Source organism: Vipera ursinii (assembly GCF_947247035.1).
Source record: "Vipera ursinii genome assembly, chromosome: 1".
In the NCBI taxonomy this organism is placed as follows: Eukaryota; Metazoa; Chordata; class Lepidosauria; order Squamata; family Viperidae; genus Vipera; species Vipera ursinii.
In genome coordinates this window covers 99,306,004-99,326,059 of record NC_139512.1, presented here as the reverse complement: position 1 = coordinate 99,326,059, position 20,056 = coordinate 99,306,004, and the positions used below count along the sequence as shown (strand labels likewise).

The 20,056-nt window shown below is 36.2% G+C and overlaps 1 protein-coding gene across 1 annotated transcript in view; it reads right to left on the bottom strand.

The window, feature by feature from the left end:
* SCUBE2 (signal peptide, CUB domain and EGF like domain containing 2) overlaps window positions 1-20,056 on the bottom strand; it is a gene marked incomplete at its 5' end in the record, with an annotated part of 65,246 nt that overhangs the window by 13,355 nt on the left and 31,835 nt on the right. The window contains 9 exons of the mRNA XM_083348361.1: window positions 3,558-3,728; window positions 7,968-8,171; window positions 8,536-8,691; window positions 9,008-9,112; window positions 10,249-10,335; window positions 14,052-14,162; window positions 14,672-14,794; window positions 16,214-16,330; window positions 18,523-18,645. Of these exons, the coding sequence (XP_083204487.1) occupies window positions 3,558-3,728; window positions 7,968-8,171; window positions 8,536-8,691; window positions 9,008-9,112; window positions 10,249-10,335; window positions 14,052-14,162; window positions 14,672-14,794; window positions 16,214-16,330; window positions 18,523-18,645 (1,197 nt within the window). The remainder of the gene's footprint in view (window positions 1-3,557; window positions 3,729-7,967; window positions 8,172-8,535; window positions 8,692-9,007; window positions 9,113-10,248; window positions 10,336-14,051; window positions 14,163-14,671; window positions 14,795-16,213; window positions 16,331-18,522; window positions 18,646-20,056) is intronic.

The window sequence follows — 20,056 nt, the reverse complement described above, 5'->3', positions numbered from 1 at the left end:
TTCACATTCTAGGATGTCTGGCTCGAGGTCAGTGACCACCTCATTGTGATTATCAGGGACGTTAAGCTCATTCTTGTATAGTTCTTCTGTGTAATTTTGCCACCTCTTCTTAATCTCTTCTGCCTCTGTTAGGTCCCTGCCATTTTGGTCCTTTATCATGCCCATTTTTGCATGGAATGTTCCCTTCATCTCTCCAATTTTCTTGAAAAGATCTCTGGTCCTCCCTATTCTATTGTTTTCTTCTATTTCTTTGCACTGTTCATTTAAGAAGGCATTCTTATCTCTTCTAGCTATTCTCTGGAATTCTGCATTCAATTGGGCATATCTATGTTTTTCTCCCTTGCCTTTCGCTTTCCTCCTTTCCTCAGCTATTTGCAAAGCTTCCTCAGACAGCCATTTTGCTTTCTTGCATTTCTTTTTCTTTGGGATGGTTTTGGTTGCTACCTGTTGTACAATGTCGCGAACCTCTGTCCATAGTTCTTCAGGCACTCTGTCTATCAGATCTAATTCCTTAAATCTATTTGTCACCTCTACTGTATATTCAATAGGGATATGATTTAATTCATACCTGAGTGGCCTAGTGCTTTTCCCTACTTTCTTCAGTTTAAGCCTAAACTTTGCAAGGAGAAGCTCATGGTCTGAGCCACAGTCAGCTCCTGGTCTTGTTTTTACCGACTGTATAGAGCTTCTCCATCTTTGGCTGCAGAGCATATAGTCAATCTGATTTCTGTGTTGACCGTCTGGTGATGTCCATGTGTAGAGCCGTCTCTTGGGTTGTTGGAAAAGAGTGTTTGCTATGACCATCGTATTCTCTTGACAAAATTCTATCAGCCTGTGCCCTGCTTCATTTTGTACTCCAAGGCCAAACTTGCCTGTTATTCCAGTTATCTTTTGGCTTCCTACTTTAGCATTCCAATCCCCCATGATGATAAGGACATCATTTTTTGGTGTTAGTTCTATAAGGTGCTGTAGGGCTTCATAGAACTGGTCAATTTCATCCTCTTCAGCACTGGTGGTTGGGGCATAGACTTGGACTACTGTGATATTGAATGGTTTGCCTTGGATTCGAACTGAGATCATTCTGTCATTTTGAGGATTGTATCCCAGTATTGCTTTTCCTACTCTTTTATTGACTATGAAGGCTACTCCATTTCTTCTGAGGGATTCTTGTCCGCAGTAGTATACCTGATGGTCATCTGAATTAAATTCACCCATTCCTGTCCATTTTAGTTCGCTGATACCTAAGATGTCGATGTTCAGTCTTGTCATCTCTTGTTTGACCACGTCCAGCTTGCCTTGATTCATGGATCTTACATTCCAGGTTCCTATGGAGAAAAAATCTTTACAGCATCGGACTTTCCTTTCACCACCAGACACATCCACAGCTGAGCGTCCTTTCGGCTTTGGCCCAGTCGCTTCATTCTTTCTGGCGCTACTAGTACTAGCCCTCTGCTCTTCCCCAGTAGCATATTGGACGCCTTCCGACCTGAGGGGCTCATCTTCCAGCATCATATCGTTTTGCCTTTTGGTACTGTCCATAGGGTTTTCATGGCAAAGATACTGGAGTGGGTTGCCATTTCCTTCTCCAGTGGATCACGTTTTGTCAGAACTCTCAGCTATGACCTGTCCGTCTTGGGTGGCCCTGCACGGCATAGCTCATAGCTTCATTGAATTACGCAAGCCTCTTCGCCACGACAAGGCAGTAATCCATGAAGGGGAGTTTAAATGTAGAATATGGGTATTTTACAAAATGTCAAGTGTTGATATTTTATTGCGCACTATGCAGGGATTTGTAAATGGAAAGTATAAAATTCACAATAAAATCAAACAAAAAGCCCATTTTTTTCTGTACTAGAAAAAATAGAGAATCAGTTGTATTGTGGATCAAAATATTAAGCCAAACTATTTAATCAAAAATATTAAGGGATAGAACATTTTAGGGTCACGTATTAAGAATGCAGATAGAGAATTGCAGTTCTATTCCACATTAAGGTCTCTTTTATCAAAGAAATTTAGTATGCCAGGAAAAAGGAATATTGTATTAAAATATAATACATTACTGCAATGGAGATACATCACAATACATTGAGAACAAAGATTGAAGGAAGGTATATTAGATCTTTGCAATTCTATTTTTTCCATCAAGACTTATCCAGAACCTGTGCTACTTATATCCATTAGTATTAAATATTTTCATTATATAATGGCTGTGAAGAAAGAGCTGGTTGCAAATATTCTGCATCCCTTTTTCAGTAGTTAAGGACTGTCAGCTAGCATTTTTTTTCCTCTACGTAGCCATCAGAGAAGCATTTGCTGATTCAGGAAAATAACCGATCAAATAAAAGCCTTGGGAAAGGTTCATAGCCCTAGAAAGGGTAGGAAAGGAAAATACACAGATTCATTCCCACCTATGTCAAGAACAGATCCTGTATGAAAATCTAGATAGCGCTGCCTGCCATTGAAGGAATATTAGGCTAAATAAAAACTAATGAAAATTAGATTAAATGATACCTTCATAATGTATCTACATTTCCCATATCTAGAGCATTTTCTAGAAGTAAAACTGTATTTTTTAAAAAAATATTTTCCCCCAGAATATTCATTCCAGAATCATCCTGTACTTCAGTAGTTCCAATACTTTTTCCCATCTTACATGGCATTAAATTATATTCACAGAAATGGCTTTAAAATATAATAAATTTAGCTCTTTCCTTCTTGGAAAAATTGAATACATTTAAAAGGCAAAACATAGTCTGATTGCTGGATAATATCAACCACAGTTTTTAAACATTTTAATTGGTATATTCTTAACCATCCAGGAAAAAAATATCTAAACTACAAGATTTACTTTATTGTTGCCCTGTTGCAAGCCATTGTCTGTAGCCTCTAATACATAGCTTAAATCACTCTTGTTTACCACAGCCCTGAAATACTACCAAGAGGCCCTGGATACTTCAGTCAGCAGGGCTGAGTTTAGAATTTAGCTTTTACTGATGTACTATAAAATCCTCTCTTGAATGAATACTAGGAACATGTCTGGGCAGTTTTAGACATAGGCAATCTTTGCTGCTCCAGATGATCCGAAACTGGATGTTCAGTAGGTAATATAGGTTATCCTCCTTAGTCTCTAGTATAATCTATTAGTTTCTCTTTAATCCCACTATTCTCTGGGCTACAGGCTATAGAAGAATGCACTGATCAAAGATCAAGAAGTATTTCATAGCTAGGATCGTGCTGGAAGCTGAGACTTTGCTTTTATTCAGGCAAATATTCCCCAGCAAGATTATACAGAGATACCTCTATCTTTTTTCTGCCCATTTCAGAGCAGTTAATTATAGGAAGGGAAATGTTAGATTACACCTTTCACAGATCTCTACTGTACATTCACCTGCAATGAAGAGCAAACCTACTTTTTCCGTAAATTGTTTAGCTAAACTCTAGCACTATAATATTTCTCAAAAGCCTAATGCTAATGAACATTTTTCAGTATATGTAAAGAGGGAGAAGCAACAGCAAGACTTTCTCTCCAAAGACAATGTGTTGCATAACATCCTTACCTCCACATTCAGATATACTGCGAGCACCAACTGCTTTTGAGTCCCCAGAACGTTGAAGATTTGGACAAGGTTCACAGACAATTTGACCTTCATTGTCTTGATAAGTTCCATTAGGACATAAAATACAACTTTCTTGTTCCCCATCAAAATATGTTCCAACACTGCAGCTAGCTAACAATAAAAGGCAAAACAGTCAGTCACAGAAAGTATTTTCTCTTCAGTGAGAAGAATGAATATTAAACAGGGTGAAGCTTTAACCTATGTTTGAACGTACTATTTACAATTAAAGGTATGTTATTTCACTGTATTGCTAACCATCTTTATTATTCCTGAAGAGCTACTCTATAATGTAAATCTCATAACTCATATATTTTCAGAATTTCGCTCATAATGTGTAAATGGCAAATTAATCTTTCTTCACTTAGAACAGGGGTGTCAAACTGCCAGCCCGCAGGTTGGACATGTCATGAAGAAACCGCGTCCACCCCATTGCCAGCAATGGTGAAAAAGCTCCGATACGTCGCACAATGTCATGAGTTTGACATGTCTGACTTAGAGCAACACAATGTTCTGAATGTTCACAACTGTAAGGGATATTTTGGAACAAGAAAATTGGCTCTTGTCCCATTATGGTTTTCTTTTGAGTTCCTGAAGATGAACCTTCTACTTTTCCTTTCTAAAAAAGAAAAAAATGTTCAAGCCATGGCAGATGGACTTTTCCACCTGCTTTCTTTTGTTCTAGGTCCACATTTTTTTTAAAAAAAATGATCTATAAAAACTGAGACATGAACTGTACTAGAAAATCTGTAACACATTTTGAAGACACCTGCTTTCCAGCTGAAATGTACCTTATTTGATCAGCATCTCAACTTAAAGATCCCTGGAAGCCAACTGAACAGGATCTCTAACATACCGTAGGAGTCAACAATTTCCTTTTATTTCCCCGTTCCTTCAGGGAAATATTTTGATTAAATTCCCTACTAAAGAAATTGGGTCAGACTTCTAATAAGACCAATCCATTTTCTTTCTGACACCAATGTTGAAAATGGTGCCAGACGAAGAAAAAGGGGATGTTTGAGTGAAAACATCTGTTTGCTTTAGCCATATTCTTTGAGCTATCCCTTATAGATCACTTCTGAGAGAACGTGGCCTTTGAAGGCAAGAGGATTCTAAACTAATGGCATCACTGAACTACAAGATTAAGCATTCTAAAAAAGAAAGTAGCCACGTCAGCTGAGCAATATTCTTCCCAGTGATGTATGGATTTCAATTAAATAATTATGTACATGTATATGAAGACATTTATAGGATGTCTACAATCCTATAAAACTGAAAATAGGATCCATTACTGGATTTTTCCTAGCTCTACGCGTACATACAATGCATAAAACTAGCTGCAATTCTCCTCCTAATATCAATGGGGCTTATATGTTATTGGACCAGGTTTTTTAAAACTAGTGAATCCATAGCTACTGTCTGGGCTTATAGCTACTTAACAGTTTCAACAGAGGCAAGAAAAAAAGAACAGTAATTTAAAACATCATCTTCATACGTGTGACTAAACTGGAGAGAATTTTAATTAAATAACCAGGAACAGATAGACCCTTTAAAACTGTGAATCCTACTTAAAATAGCAATCTCTTCCACTGCTCAAAATGAAAGCTAGATATCAAATAGTTGCTTTAAGGTTTAAGCATTCTACTGAGATACTCCTGATACTTTTCTCCAGGGTAATAAAGCAGAAATATGCTGATATAAATAATATACTGAATGACAACTTCTAACAGCCTCAGCCATCAGGGACAGGATCTGGAGTACCAACAGTTAGATTGTTGCTTGCCTGTATAAAATTTCCCTCTGTGAAGTAATCAACAGCTGTATACTAACTTTTAAAGACATCACTGATCTTTCAGTATGAACAAAATAACATCACAGCAAAAAAAAAACATAAGGTGTTCCACAGAATACAAAACCCGGCTTCTTTGAAAACAAAGACCAAGAGTTTAGAAATAATGAAACTCCATTAAGGATTCAGCAAACTTTCTGCTTGCTTTTCTTTTCTTTTCTTCAAATGAAGTTAAGAACCATTCACCATTAACAGATTCTGTTCCTGTAACCACCCTTTTCTGTTGTGTTCATTGACCATTAAAACCCTATTCTTAACTTATGCAAGAGTTTCAGGGGTGAAATGAAAGCTATTCTGATGCAAAAGATAGATGTGGAGAGAAGCACCCTAAGGACGCCTGGATTATAAGTTACAAAGACATTTGAAGGTTCTTTCTTCCTATTCAGCCAGTTTTAGCTTTGAGATTTTGAAGCCATGGACAAACACTATAGTGTCTCATTGACTAAGATGGTGAACCTTATAAAAGAGGTTATGATCCACAACTAACCAACCCTTGAAGACCCTTGCCCTGATTTCATAAGAAAAAAGACAAAAACTAATGGATTATATCTCTAAACTACCTCCTATATTGTTTCGGAATCTTTGTTGTTGTTGTTTTGGTTTCTTACTGGTTCATAAACTGTGAACATATGGAGAAATTTTGTGCATAAGAACTGGGCTCTGAAATCTATTATTCCTGAAACAGTAAGGACAGTTAGTTATTATCTCTGATTTAGGAAATACATTAGCTTCTTGTATTCTGCTCAAGACCCTGTTATTTAAAAGGGAAAAAGTAGCAATACACTGAACATCAGACATACAAAACTACACACCAAGTGTACTTGTTTGTGTAGTTTTGTCTTTTTTAACAATTTTTAACAATTAAGATAATAGGATAAGATTTACAATTAAGAAAATAGGAGGAAGGAGTATTAGGTATGTTCATCATCTTGAGTTAGTTAAAAAATAAAGGCAAGATAAACAAAATCCAAAAAGAAAAAGATTGAAATTCTAGTGCAAGTTAATCTGTCTTTGATGAAGAATGACTTCATATTGCTTTCAATATTACTATTATTTATTTGCTGCTTCTTTAAGTGACTTGCTATCATAAAGGTATCTCATAGATTAAAAATTAAAATAATAGAACAGAACAGAACAGAATAGAATAGGAGGTCTTCTAGTCCAGCCTTCCCCCCCCAACTCAAGCAGGAGAACCTATACCATCTCAGACAAGTGACTGTCCAGTCTCTTCTTAAAAACCTCCAGTGAAGGAGTGCCCACGATTTCTGGAGGCAAGCTGTTCCACTGGTTAATTGTCCTCACTGTTGGGAACTTTCTCCTAACAGGTTGCTTCTCTCTTTGATCAATTTCCAACCATTGTTTCTTGTCTTGTCCTCTGGTGCTTTGGAGAATAGTTTGACCCCCTCTTCTTTGTGGCAGCCCTTGCAATTTCTTAGAGATTGAGGGATGCAAATCAAGGGCTGGATTCTTTCTTTCTTACTCTAGTTCAAGTGGTCTGAAGACATATCTTGGCCTACTTCAAAACACCATTCCCGCTATGGAATGGGACATAATTTCACATAAATCTGGAAGTGAATATGAGTGTTTTCCCCTCCTCATTTTCCGGGGTTTCTCAAGAGACATATAGATTCATTTCAAAGAAGCAAAAGTTAACATTAAGCACGTATTGTTGGCCTGAATCGCATGGCATAGTATGGGAATATTTCCAAACAGAAGAGAGGAAAGCACAAAAGCTTGAGCTTCCATAGAATTCATTCTTATTATATCAGCTAGTTTTCCATATAATCCGAAATATAGGTACTAATCCTGTCAATTTGCTATTGAAGCATTTGTTTTGGAATCTCATATTTCCATTGTGTTTTTGTAGTCATAGTTCTTTTTTAGAGTTTTTGTTTTAAAATATGTATCAAGGATTTCACTGCTTTCAGTTCAATGAACTCATGGAGTTAAAACACATGTTTCTAAATAAACATCATTTGTACCATGTTTTCGTGATAAGTGGGATAAACAATAAAGTTCACAGTGAATACAGGACTAGGTATTATGAAACTGACAGATGATTTCAGATAATTGGGGGGAAAAATTGAAAAATGAATAGGAAAATAAATTACAAAGCTTAGGTCGGAGACAATGGAATAGAGATAACAAAGAGGACTTACATTGAGCTCAAAGAAAATAACCTTGACATAAGATTCATTATTTTTCCACAAATAATTTTTTGTGGTGCTGTAAAATGTAGAATTCTAGCATTTATTGATTTAGTCCAGGGGTAGGCAACCTTGGCTCTTTTATGACTCGTGGACTTCAACTCCCAGAATTCCTGAGCCAGCTGGAGTTGGTTCACAAGTCATAAAAGAGCCAAGGTTGCCTACCCCTGATCTAGTCATTCCTTCAGTAGCTGCATGATTTTCTGATATTGTGTCAGACAGATCAAACAACACAAAGAGAATGAGATGCACGTCTGAGAGATTTCATCAATATTAATTTCTGTTCATTCTACTTACCACATTTGTTATCCAGGTGCTTTTGACCTAGGCTGCAGGGATCCTGGGTATCTACTGCTCTGGGAGGCTTTCGAGCCACGCCATGATCTACACCAGAGACGCGAATATGGAACTGCTCTTTGTTGATGACTTTCCGCAAAGTTCTAATAGCTTTACGAAGCCTTTTCTCAGTCCTTTTACGTGCACAGTTCAAATTACACATATCTAGAAAGGAGCAGGTAGCAGTGATTAGGAGCAAAAAGCTTGGATGTATAGAGCCATTACTTAAAAGAGGTAGCTGGTACAGCAACTGAGAAGGCAGCCTGCCTAAATAATGGCAACAAATGTTGTCCTGAGATGAAATTTTCAAGGCACACAAAACAGACGCTAATGTAGAACAATGACATCTTTAGCCACAGTAGCTTCCTGATCATATGGAAAAGAGCTCTTAAGCTTCAAAACAGGAGATACTTTTTTTCTTTTTTGCATAGAAATGGAAATGAAAGAGAGAACTCAAAGATCAAACTGCAACAAAGCTCTGTCAGAAATGAAGCATTTCAGTTGTACTGTGAGTTCTTTTCCAACCAACCTGCCACCTCCTTTTGGTCTGTTTCAAGCTCAAAGTCTGCAGATATAAACATTTCTCTAGCTGCCTTCATTCTGCCGAGGTCTCCAACACTTTTCTTGCCAGAATTGCATGTTAGGTTTACATAGTAGAAGTTCTCCATTATTGAATTATGTTTCTCTGTGTGGACAAAATTAAAGGAAGCAGCAACTTGGCCAAATTTGTTACTGAGCATTTGCTAAAGCTTGATAAATGTTGCTGAGTATGCAGGGTTATATGATTAATTCCAGATGCTTACAAATGACAAACAACTGCAGCTACTAGTTTAGATATTTAGCATGTCACATACCAGCAAATTGTTTTAGAAACATATGTAGTTATATCTCAAATCTGAGAAGAATTGTGAATCATTACAACAACAGAAACCCACAAATCCTATCAAGTCATAAATGATCTACAAAAACAACCATTTTAAACTATGCACTGTCATTCATACCTGGTATTACATGGTGAAGCGCATCCTGAAACATCTTACTCTTTTTCAAATTACATTTTCCTTGATTAAACTTAAAAGTTACAGTTGTCCTGATGATAGAGAGATCTTCAGAAAGAAACAGTAAAATAATTATTTTCAAATTAACTGAATTCATTACCAAAACCAAGCAGGTAATATAGATGGATTCCACATGCCTCATTTAATTCTCTACGTATATGGGTTATGGGTCTAGTCCCCAGAGCATAATGTTTTCTTTCTTTCATTATCTTAATATTTTCCTTTGCATTTGATATATTTTTTAAAAAATTAGCCACTCAGAATTGCAAGGCAAGTAGGCAGCCATATAAATGGAATAAACAAACAAATTATGCAGGAGTGTCAAAAAATGAAAGCAAACAAGCCAAGCCAAAATATATAGTACACAGAAGTTGTAAGAATATTTGAAGTAACTAAAGAACTTGCATCAAACCACATTGTCTAACGGTTAACCCAAAGCCAAACAAAAGTATTATTATTAGTATAACCAGATTGTCATAATAACCCACATTATGGTTTATTTTGGCTAACCATGTCTGAATGCAGACACTGTGGTTAGTTTACAGTTGATGATAGATTATGGCTAGGTTTAGTCAATTTAATAATAAAACATACAGCAGCAACTTTCGTCCACTTTAATGGCAGATGATGAGTCTAAGCAATGTGTCATGGTAGCCCTTAGCAAATGTATCGTGCTAAGTTTAGATAAGCATGTTGCACCCTGAAATCAGCTGCTTGCTCTGATATTCAAAACTTTTGATGTGAAATCATTAAGACATGATGAATGTTTAAAATAAAATTAAAACAACAGTACAGCTGCAGCATCAGTCAAGTAACTGACTAAAAACCATCAATTTAAAAGTTATATTTTAAAATATATTTGTTTTTTAAATTGCTTACAAAAGGCACACATGAAAGCGGTACCTTAAAATATTTATCCTATTTCCCTCCAAAAAGGCAGCAATGCCTTTTCTATTTTTCTGGTTGCTGCAAGATGCAAAAAGAATACATTAAAAAAGACAAAAGTTATTTTAAAGAAAAGTAAAATCTGTTCAAACACAAGAAAAATTAGGCAGGTTATTTAACTAATTGATCAATATTTCCTTTATTGGTAAGCAGCCCTACAAATAAACCAAAATGAAACAGAAACAAATCAGCCATAAATGTTTAAATATATTTTGAAAACATACATATAAAATAATTACCTAAAGTAGTTGATTCATTTGGATTTTGTATTTTTTTCTTAGGTGATAAAGGGTTGCCACATTTTATAGTATAGGAATCTTCAAGGCCTAAGAGACAGATCATAAGGCTATACAATAAAACAGAAACACATGCTAGAGCATAGCTGAAATATACCCCTGAAAGCTCACTCTAATATAGCAACAGGAAAATTTTGACTCTTCAGCTATTGCTGAACTACATTTCCTAGCATGGTCTATATCAGAGGTAGGCAACCTTGGCTCTTTTATGACTCGTGGACTTCAACTTCCAGAATTCCTGAGCCAGCATGGGAGTTGAAGTCCACAAGTCATAGAAGAGCCAAGGTTGCCTACCCCTGGTCTATATTAACTGGCACTATTGAGAATTACAGTTCAGCAACATATAAAGGCCCACAACCACTTTATCCTTACACTAATATATAAACAATGCTTCAAGATTACAAAAATATGATTATCTTTAGTCATTGGGTACGAGATGGGCAGCAAATTTTATAAATAAATAAATACATAAAACCTGTAATTATTTACACAAAGATGTAGACTCCATTTAGTAAAGGAGAGGTTGAAAGTTCTGTACTGTTGCAAGTTATTCAAAATCACTCTAACATTCAATACAGTGAATCAAAAATACTGTTTGTCAGATCAGATTATCAAATTACAGAAGCAGTCTCAACAGACAGACAGACAGACAGACAGACAGACAGACACACACACACACACACACACACACACAGAGAGAGAGAGAGAGAGAGAGAGAGAGAGAGAGAGAGAGTTTAAAAAGAAATTGTCTTCTGAGTACCTTATCTGAGTTTTATTTAGTCTGACTTATGTCAGGCAAACTGTCCTATTTCAAGGTCTTAAACTCTTTAATACAGTTTGTAACGTGCAGTTACAAGTTTTGCATTTTTATCTGTTTAATAGTCCCTATCCCCTAATTTCTGAGACACAGTTTGTGTTAGATAAAATCTGTTTGTTTGTGTAAATTTGTATGTTATACAAATCTGTAGCTTGGAATTGCCTGGCAAGCATAATAACAAGCAATGTTCTTTATCCATGGTGCTTTTTTCTTAGAAAACACAGATCTGACATTTATCATATGCATTACTAGTCATGGCACCCTTTTGATACATGGCCTTACTTATTCCCATCAAAATAGACTACAGTTCTGAAATTATGGAATTGCAATCAGGGTAGAACTCTGGAGCCCTTGGTGCTTTCAAGGAAAACATAAGGCAGACAATCATATCACAGATCAGAAGAACATAGAAGCAGAACCAGCTCAAAGCAGAGAACTGCCCTAAAACACCTAAAGGACCAAAAAGACTATACTACTAGCTGACAAAGACTGAACCATGGTTATCATGGACAGAAGGACAAAGAACCTAATTTACATCACAGTAAACACCAACCCAATACAGAAACTAGACAATTAGATCAAGAAAATTCTCAATGATCTAACCAAGAAAAGTCAAATCACAAAAGAATCATAGTGGTGGATGAAAAGCAGTGCACCAAAATCCTATGCTTCTATGGACACCCAAATACCTCTTCATCAAATTGTATCATTACCAGAGACCCCAACCTAGCAAAGAACTTACAAAAAAAGCTTGGAAAACTCACAGAGGAAAGTGAATATTCTATCAACTCCCTACCACAGTGTTTCCAGAAAAGCTAGATTTCAAAAGTGAGAGTAAAGGGGCAAGTGATGAATTTTATATCTTGATTTGAGGTAATGTGATATAAAAATAGACTTAAATGCTTTATTATCTCCTATACAGCAAGAATTTGAGGTTCAGGAACCAGAGACTCCACTTGTTGGCATATTCCCTAGCACAAACCCCAGTGAAATTATTAGAATAGTGAGTAGAAATTTTTAAAGCAATGTAATCTTACTTTTCCCCTACACTAGTCAGAGAGGACACTATTAGATAATATTTCAGAATTTCATGCCCAAAGAGCTATAGAATTATCTTCAATGGAAAGTCATGCTGCTAGATGAAAGAGTATTCAGACAAATCAGTTATCAATAGATACAAACACATAAATCACATTTACACACTATTCAGAAGAGACAATAAAAAAGCTAGGAAGAAACAGACCAGAAAAGACATCCTCGCCATTAGCCAACACCCGGATAAGCAGGGTTACCACCAGACAAACAATCAAGCAAAAAACAATAACCAATCAAGAAACTACCAAGAAGAAAACCACACCCTATACTGGAAGGGAAGCTACTCTATATAAACAGGGAGCAATCCCCACATTTAGTACCAGTGATGATGTTACTTACCGTAAATAACAAAACATATAGACAAATAACCAAGTCATAGAGCAAAAAAACTCCACAACTATTGAATCTATAACCAAGCATATAATGAAACACAGCAGTTTAAGGAAGTTTGCTGTAGTCAATTCAAAACTGACACAAAAATGCCATTCACATTCTTTCAACCTGAAAACTCAGAGGATAGAGGTCTTCTAAAAGATCCAGGTTATCAAACAAGCTTTTAAATAATGAAATTAAATTAAATCAAATTAAAACATTAGACAGCTAGGATCAGTCAGTCCACCACCTTTATTTCCATCATGTTTTCTACTACTCTCTCTCCATAAAAGCAAGTTCCAGTTGCTATTTTCTTACCTTTAATTGATAGAAACAAGAGGAAGATTTTTGCTTCCATCTGTTTTTTCCATTGTCCTAGCTAGATTACCAGGATTCATAGGAAAGGGCCTTGTGAACCACACTTGACTGACTTATATTTTTCAAAATGTTCATTTCAGTAGGCACAAGAGAAATCACAGAGCTTTAAAGCTCCACATATCTTTTCTATCCTTCGGCAAATTTTAAATTTGTTTCATAAGAAGTCTACAACTCCCCAATATCTATTAGTTGACTAGTTAGCAGAGGACAGTTTTCAAGGAAGGCAGTTCAGATCAATTTTAATCCATAGCACTTCTGCTGCTAAGTAACTTGTGGACACAGTAATGAAATATATTTTTCTTACAGCACATTTATAGACAATGTTTTTAAAAACGTTCTGTGTTGCCATCAACTGATTTCTATGTCAATGGTGAACAATTTGCTGCCATTTCTTTCAAAAACTACCAGGTTATATAAATATTATGCTTCATTTCAGGAGCAACTACCAAAGAATTATTGGAAGAAAAAGCTTCAACGTACATTTGTAGAATAGAAAATAAATACAATTAAAATATACTTATTACACATAGTCCTCAACTTACGACCACAATTCAGACTGAATTTTTTGTTGGAAGTCATTTAATCACCATGTGACTGGACCCCATTTTAAAACCATTTCTATGATGGTTGTTAAGTCAAGTCACCATTATTAAACAAATAACGTGGTGGTTAAGCAAATCCAGCTTCCCCATGGCATTTTTTTCCAGAAACCTATAAAAAACATTCCAAATAGTGATCACGTGACTGTGGGCGGGGGGTTAGTGCGACGGTTTGTAATGGTGCAAATTGAGATCATAAGTAACATTTTCATAGGCTATCATAATTTCTCATTGTGGGAGGAATGATGGTTTCCAATGATCATAATGTAAGTCATAAGTAATTTTTTCAAACACTGTCATAATTTGAAATCATCATTACATGAACAGTTACAAGTTAAGGACCATCTGTTCAAAATGAATTCTCCTATAATGTATGCAAATACATCAAAGTTATCTAAGTTATTCTTGTTTCTCTAATTTAGGGATAATAATAACTGCAATAGCTAACAATAATAATAATATCTCCCATGTTCTGCATGACTTACCAGAAGTAAAATGGACATCTGAGGGGCAGATTAAAAAGCATCTATCATTTCCACCAGTCTTAATGCAGCGCAGAGATACTTTGGGGGAAAGGACATCAGACAAGGACCTTTCTACAGAGCAAAACACAAACACTCACAGGACAAGAAAGCTAACGGCAGGCACGGTTCTAAACTGCAAATACGAAGTTACATGTTACATAATCACTATCAATTTGTGCATATGCTATTCATAATACTGGGAATGAAGAAATACACACAGTATATTATAAAAAGCTGAGGCAGGAGGAAGGGGTCATGCAGACAACTGCAAAAGGAAAAACAGCTTAGATTAAAAGCACAGGAAAGAAAGCATCAAAGACCCGAAAGTATCTCCTGTTTTTGTTTTATCAGCTAATTAGAAGCAATGTAGCGCTACAGATCTACAGTAACTTTTAAGAGACCCCAATGCAATTTGGAAGACCATTCATTGTTTCAGTCTGCGTTGTTCCAAGAATCTGGTTGGCCACAAGTAATGGGGTAATAAAAGGAACATGTGCAGACACATTCCCATATATTATGTGAAGCGCACAGAACTTCAAGTGGTCCAAAGCTGCAAAAAGGTTTGAGACTCTGAATCTTACCCACACAGTCTTTTTTGTTCCAGTGTAATTTATACCCGGCATTACAGTGGCAGTGATAACTACCCAGTGTATTTATGCAGATATGCTGGCAGCCTCCATTGTTCATGCTACATTCATTGATATCTACAGAAGAAGAATGAGGGGGGAGTAATTGATGCTGTTCTGAATTTAGTCAGCAAAGAACTGCATATGGATAACTACTGCCAGGCACACAATACATAAAGAGCTAAATATGTTTTTCTGCAGCACGGATATTTTAATACCGTTGGCAAAAGCTTAAAATATGCATTTGCACGCACAAACCAGCTTTTTCTGGAAACCTCTCACAAAAAGTTCAGGACAAATCATTGGTGCCCAGTTGATGACTGTCTGATGTGCCATCAAGTTGGTGTTAATTATTAGCAAGCATATACATCTGTACAGTCAAAATGTAACAAATCTGCACAAAGGACACCTTACTGATTTTAAGCAATTTTCATTAAAAATGGAAGGTAAGATAGCATATTTCAATGAAGACAATGAGTCACAATGAAGAACCACACTTGCCCCAAAATAAAATGTAGGAACTGCATCCTTCTCTTGGTAAAGATGTCACTTTGAGTTGCTTCCTATTAAGGTTGCTTATAGATAAATAGGGTCAACAATAATTAAAAGACAGACAGAAACTGTATTTGGCTATTGATATATGAAAATGCAATCAATAAAAGTAACAATACAAAACTATCCCTAACCACAAGAACTACTATCAACCATTTTTGGGGCTTGTGTTTTTCTGATTGCCAGTTCTATAGGGACATTGACATTGACCAGGTGATTATCCCTCTTTCATTTAAATTTCTGGGGTACTCTGATTGCTTATATTTGCACTGTTAAACAATCAAGATAAATTTAAGAGTAGCAAAATTTTGCTACATTATGTGTGTAAGCTTCACTCATAAGTACATGGTTGCTAATAGTTCTTGTTAGGAGATAGTTTTTTTGTCTTGTTCCTTTAACTGATTGTACAATAATTAAAAGCTGGTATAGACCACGGCAAATGTATATATGATGCCATTTTCCTTGTTGGTTCATACTCTTCCTAGATGCCTGTTTCATTTAATTTCTCCACAATTTATTTTATCTTTTCTTTTACAGCTATTTTATTTATGTGACCTTTACATATAACAAACATTATCCATTTCTTAAAACCATTCTGGCTTAGCATTTAACCTTGCAGATAATTACTACATGCCATAATTAGTACTACCAACAGTACTTTGCAAGCATGATCTGCAAAATTCAGCTCTTAGTACCCAAGTGTGGAATGCAACTATTTGTTCCAAAACACACAGCTGCTTTCCAGTAAAAGTACGAAAGAAAATTTGTTTTAAGGAATAGTCTAATGTGTACAGAGTCAGGCTCCTATTTCAAACCACTCGAAAAACAGAAAGGCAAATAATCTGAAAAATCTGCAGCACGGAGTTTGAAATGCACATTTCCATGTTGAGAACACAGAAATAGAATTCCATAGAAAATGCCAGCAATACGTTTATATGCACTCACCGCCACAATGTGTGAAGCCAAAAAGAATGTATCCTTCATTGCAAATACATTCAAAAGTGCCTGGATGATTGATGCAGAAATGGTCACATGTCCTTTCAAAAGAACATTCATCAATGTCTGCAATTTAAAAGGGATGCTTTATTACTTCACTTTTTATTGAGGAGACATTAATGAACTAGGAAAGTTGATTTAAAAGTGGAGGATAGGCTAGTCTCATAACAACTCACTGGAAACATTTATTTATTTGAATGAATAATCCACCCAACTCCAATAAGCTCACAATGTTAAGATCACAATGCAGGTCATATATCATGCACGTCAAAGTACTGAAGTATTGCTCTCAATGTGAATTCTTCCTCTTTCTTAAACTTTTTTTTGCTAAAATAGGGTATTATTTAATTTCTTGTATTTCATGAAAACATTGAACTACTTGTCATAGAACATACATCCAATTGTAATTACATATAGAGATGTAGAATTAACATCATTCTGATTTTCCTGTATTATCTAGAAAAAAAATCTTACCATAGGTGAGGTTGAAAAAAGCAGCAAGGAGAACAGTTTATCTCAGGAGTAGGCAACCTTGGCTCTTTTATGACTCGTGGACTTCAACTCCCAGAATTCCTTAGCCAGCATGGGAGTTGAAGTCCACGAGTCATAAAAGAGCCAAGGTTGCCTACCCCTGATTTATCTCATCCTCCAAATCTGCCTATCTTCCAAATATGAATTTCTGCCAGCAGTTTTGAGGTCCTGAATGTGTATCTCATTGCATATAAGGACAAAAACCTAAATGGTAAGGTTGGTTCCATCTCTGTCCATCTTCTGGAACCCCTTAAAACCTGCTAGTGTTTACAGCCCTGAGGCTCTCAAGGGAACAGTAATCTGATGAGGTGGTTCCATTGCTCGTAAGAAATTATGCTCTCTCCTAGCTTTTTAATAATACTATTTTATTTTTGTAATTGTTGATTTTTACAAAAATATTATCATTTTATTGCATGCTGCAGAGTCACGTTTTGTAAGATGGGTAACCATATAAACTACAAACAAAGCTACCTTGAAGGAATGTAAATAGTAGGAAAATAGTGGCATGACAACTTTCTATACACAGCCTGTTTCCAACCACAATTTGGAAGTAGCTTTTCCAGGGTAAGCAGGGCAATTAGAACAGGCAGATTTGAACACCTCCTATTTTCTCCCCCTTAAGCTTCTTCTGCCTCATTAATACCTGCTACAATTCCTCTTCGGCATTTAAGATCTAAGCCGATTGCCAAAGCAGGACTTGGTCATAGGATACTCCCACTGGCAGAAGAAAGACTAATTTTCCTGTTTCCCTTCCTCTTTGCAACTCCTGTTGTCCCAAATACGTTTCAAAAGAATAAAACCAGGTTTGATGAAAAGGCAATGGGAGGAGCAAACCGTGAAAATGATTTTCCTCCTTTTCCATCAATGACAGTACCCATGTGGGACACTCTGCTAAAGGGACACTGCTATAAAGCATTATTCAGGATCCAAGCCCCAGATCTACCTGCAGTCAAAAGAGTTTTGGATTATAGAGAACTTGCAGCTGAATAATGATATCAAAGGCTGAAATGTGAATTGTTGGGGAAATACACAAAAGGACTATTGTGAGCTTGCACGTGCAATGTTTTAAATTATAATATTTAGGCTTGGATTTATATTTTATATTTGTCTTAATTGTCACATTTGTCTTAATGACTTCAGAAAAATTGTACAGAAAGGCAATAATAATTTTCAAGATAAACTATCAATACATCTGCTGAGAATATATTTAATCTGTTGCTATCAATGGAACATTGATATTATTACTATCAATATTCAATCTATTATTATCAATAGGCTATTTTCACCTAAAATTGCCTATATTCAGCACATTCTCAGCCAGAAAGGAAATATTTGTCCTTAGAAGAATCAAACCAAGAATTCTACTGATAGCAATCAATTCTACTTTTGGAAAGTCAGTTAATTATGGTTCCAGATGGTAATTCTGAAAGTGAATCATACTTGCCAAACAGATTAAACTCTGCTTATTATCATTTTACTAAAGTACTTCGTGCTAATTAATCATTCTGTTAATGTAAACATAATCCATAAATAGTTTAAATTTCTCTCCCTGAAATTAATGGAAATTTAGAACACTTGACAAGAAGATCTGAAATTCATTTCTAAGTATACCCTATGCCTATGTCAATGTTTCTCCACCTTGGTCTCTTTAAGATATGCAGAGTTCAGCTCCCAGAATTCCCCATCCAGCATGCATATACATATATTATTGCTTCCCCCACACATACCTTGACACAATTTTTCATCAGTTAATAATTTAAAACCTTTTTTGCAGCTGCAATCAAAACTACCAATTGTGTTTTTACAAAAATGATCGCATCCACCATTACTGCTCTGGCATTCATCAATGTCTGTGAGAAAGAGAAGGGACGATAAGTGATATAATAAGCTTCATTTCTTTTTCCTGCAAGATTTAAACCTGTGTCACAACCTTGAAAGCAAATCAGTCAAAAGTCTTTTAAGAAACATACAGGACTTAAGTGATCTTTTCCTTCCAGTTTTGCACAATTTTTTTTTAAAAAGTATCTTCTTTGGAACAACTGTATTGTATCACCACAAGGTTTAAAATGTGATTACAGTAAGTCCTTGCTTACTGAGTACTTGTTCAGCGATTGTTTGAAGTTGCAATGGTACTTAATGAGCAGTATTTACAATTGGTCTTCAAATCTCTGGCTGTTGCAGTGCTTCCATGGTCATGTGATTACAATTCAAGAGCTTGTCGAGTGGGTTGCATGTATGGCAACCTTAATTCCACGGTTACACAATAGTCATTTGTGACTTTCCCTGCTCAATTCTCACAAGCAAAATCAATGGGGAAACCTGCAGCATAGGTTGCAAGTTGCTCTGATAAGCCTGCCTGGCCTCCCTGTGCTTGCACTGTGCCATCCACCCGGTGGCCTCATTGCACTCAGCCCCTCCAGTCTCTCTGCACTTACACCATGTCAAACCATCTACCCACTGGCCTTCCTGTACTTGCACATGGCCTGTCCTAGGCCTCTCCCAACTCAAATGCAGCCTGCACCGGCCCTCCCAGGGCCTTCTCCAACCCCGTGGCACCCCCATACTCCTTATCTGGGACACTCACTGCTTCCTGTTTAACAACCCATGCATTTTGGGATTACAATTTCCGTTGCTAAGCAATGGAACCACACGGTTACAACCACATGGCTTAGCAGTGGCAGCCCTGATTCCAATTGCTATTATACCTGCACTTTTTTTTGTACACAATAATTCATCATAGTAACTTAGATCAAAGTTATATATTTATTTATGGGTGAAGAGCAAAACCTTTATACGATAAAAATTGATGGAAATTTGAATATGAAAAATTAAAATGTAGAATAATTAATGGAATATATAACAATATCTAATCAAATAGCAATGCAAATTCCACGTTAACCATTCCAGCATTAGACGCAATTCTTCCTTAAAGGAACTGCTACTGAGCAGAATTTAGCAACCTTCCTATTTTACAAAAATGAATCTCCTGGCAGAAAGCAGGCATTATTAGAAAAGAAAGCTAAGATTGGTACATGGGATAATGTAGCATTAACAACTGAGTCAGTTGATATCTTTGAACAGGATGGGAAGTGGTCTTGTAGAGAAAAGGCTTCCAGATTCATAGATGGTATAGTATTACCTGAAGCCAAGGAAAACACATCTCTGTATGAAACAGAAAGGATATTAAATATATAGTTGGCCAGAACAAGCAGTCTACCGCATATACCCTACTTGCAATAATGGACAGTTAAGACTTCATTC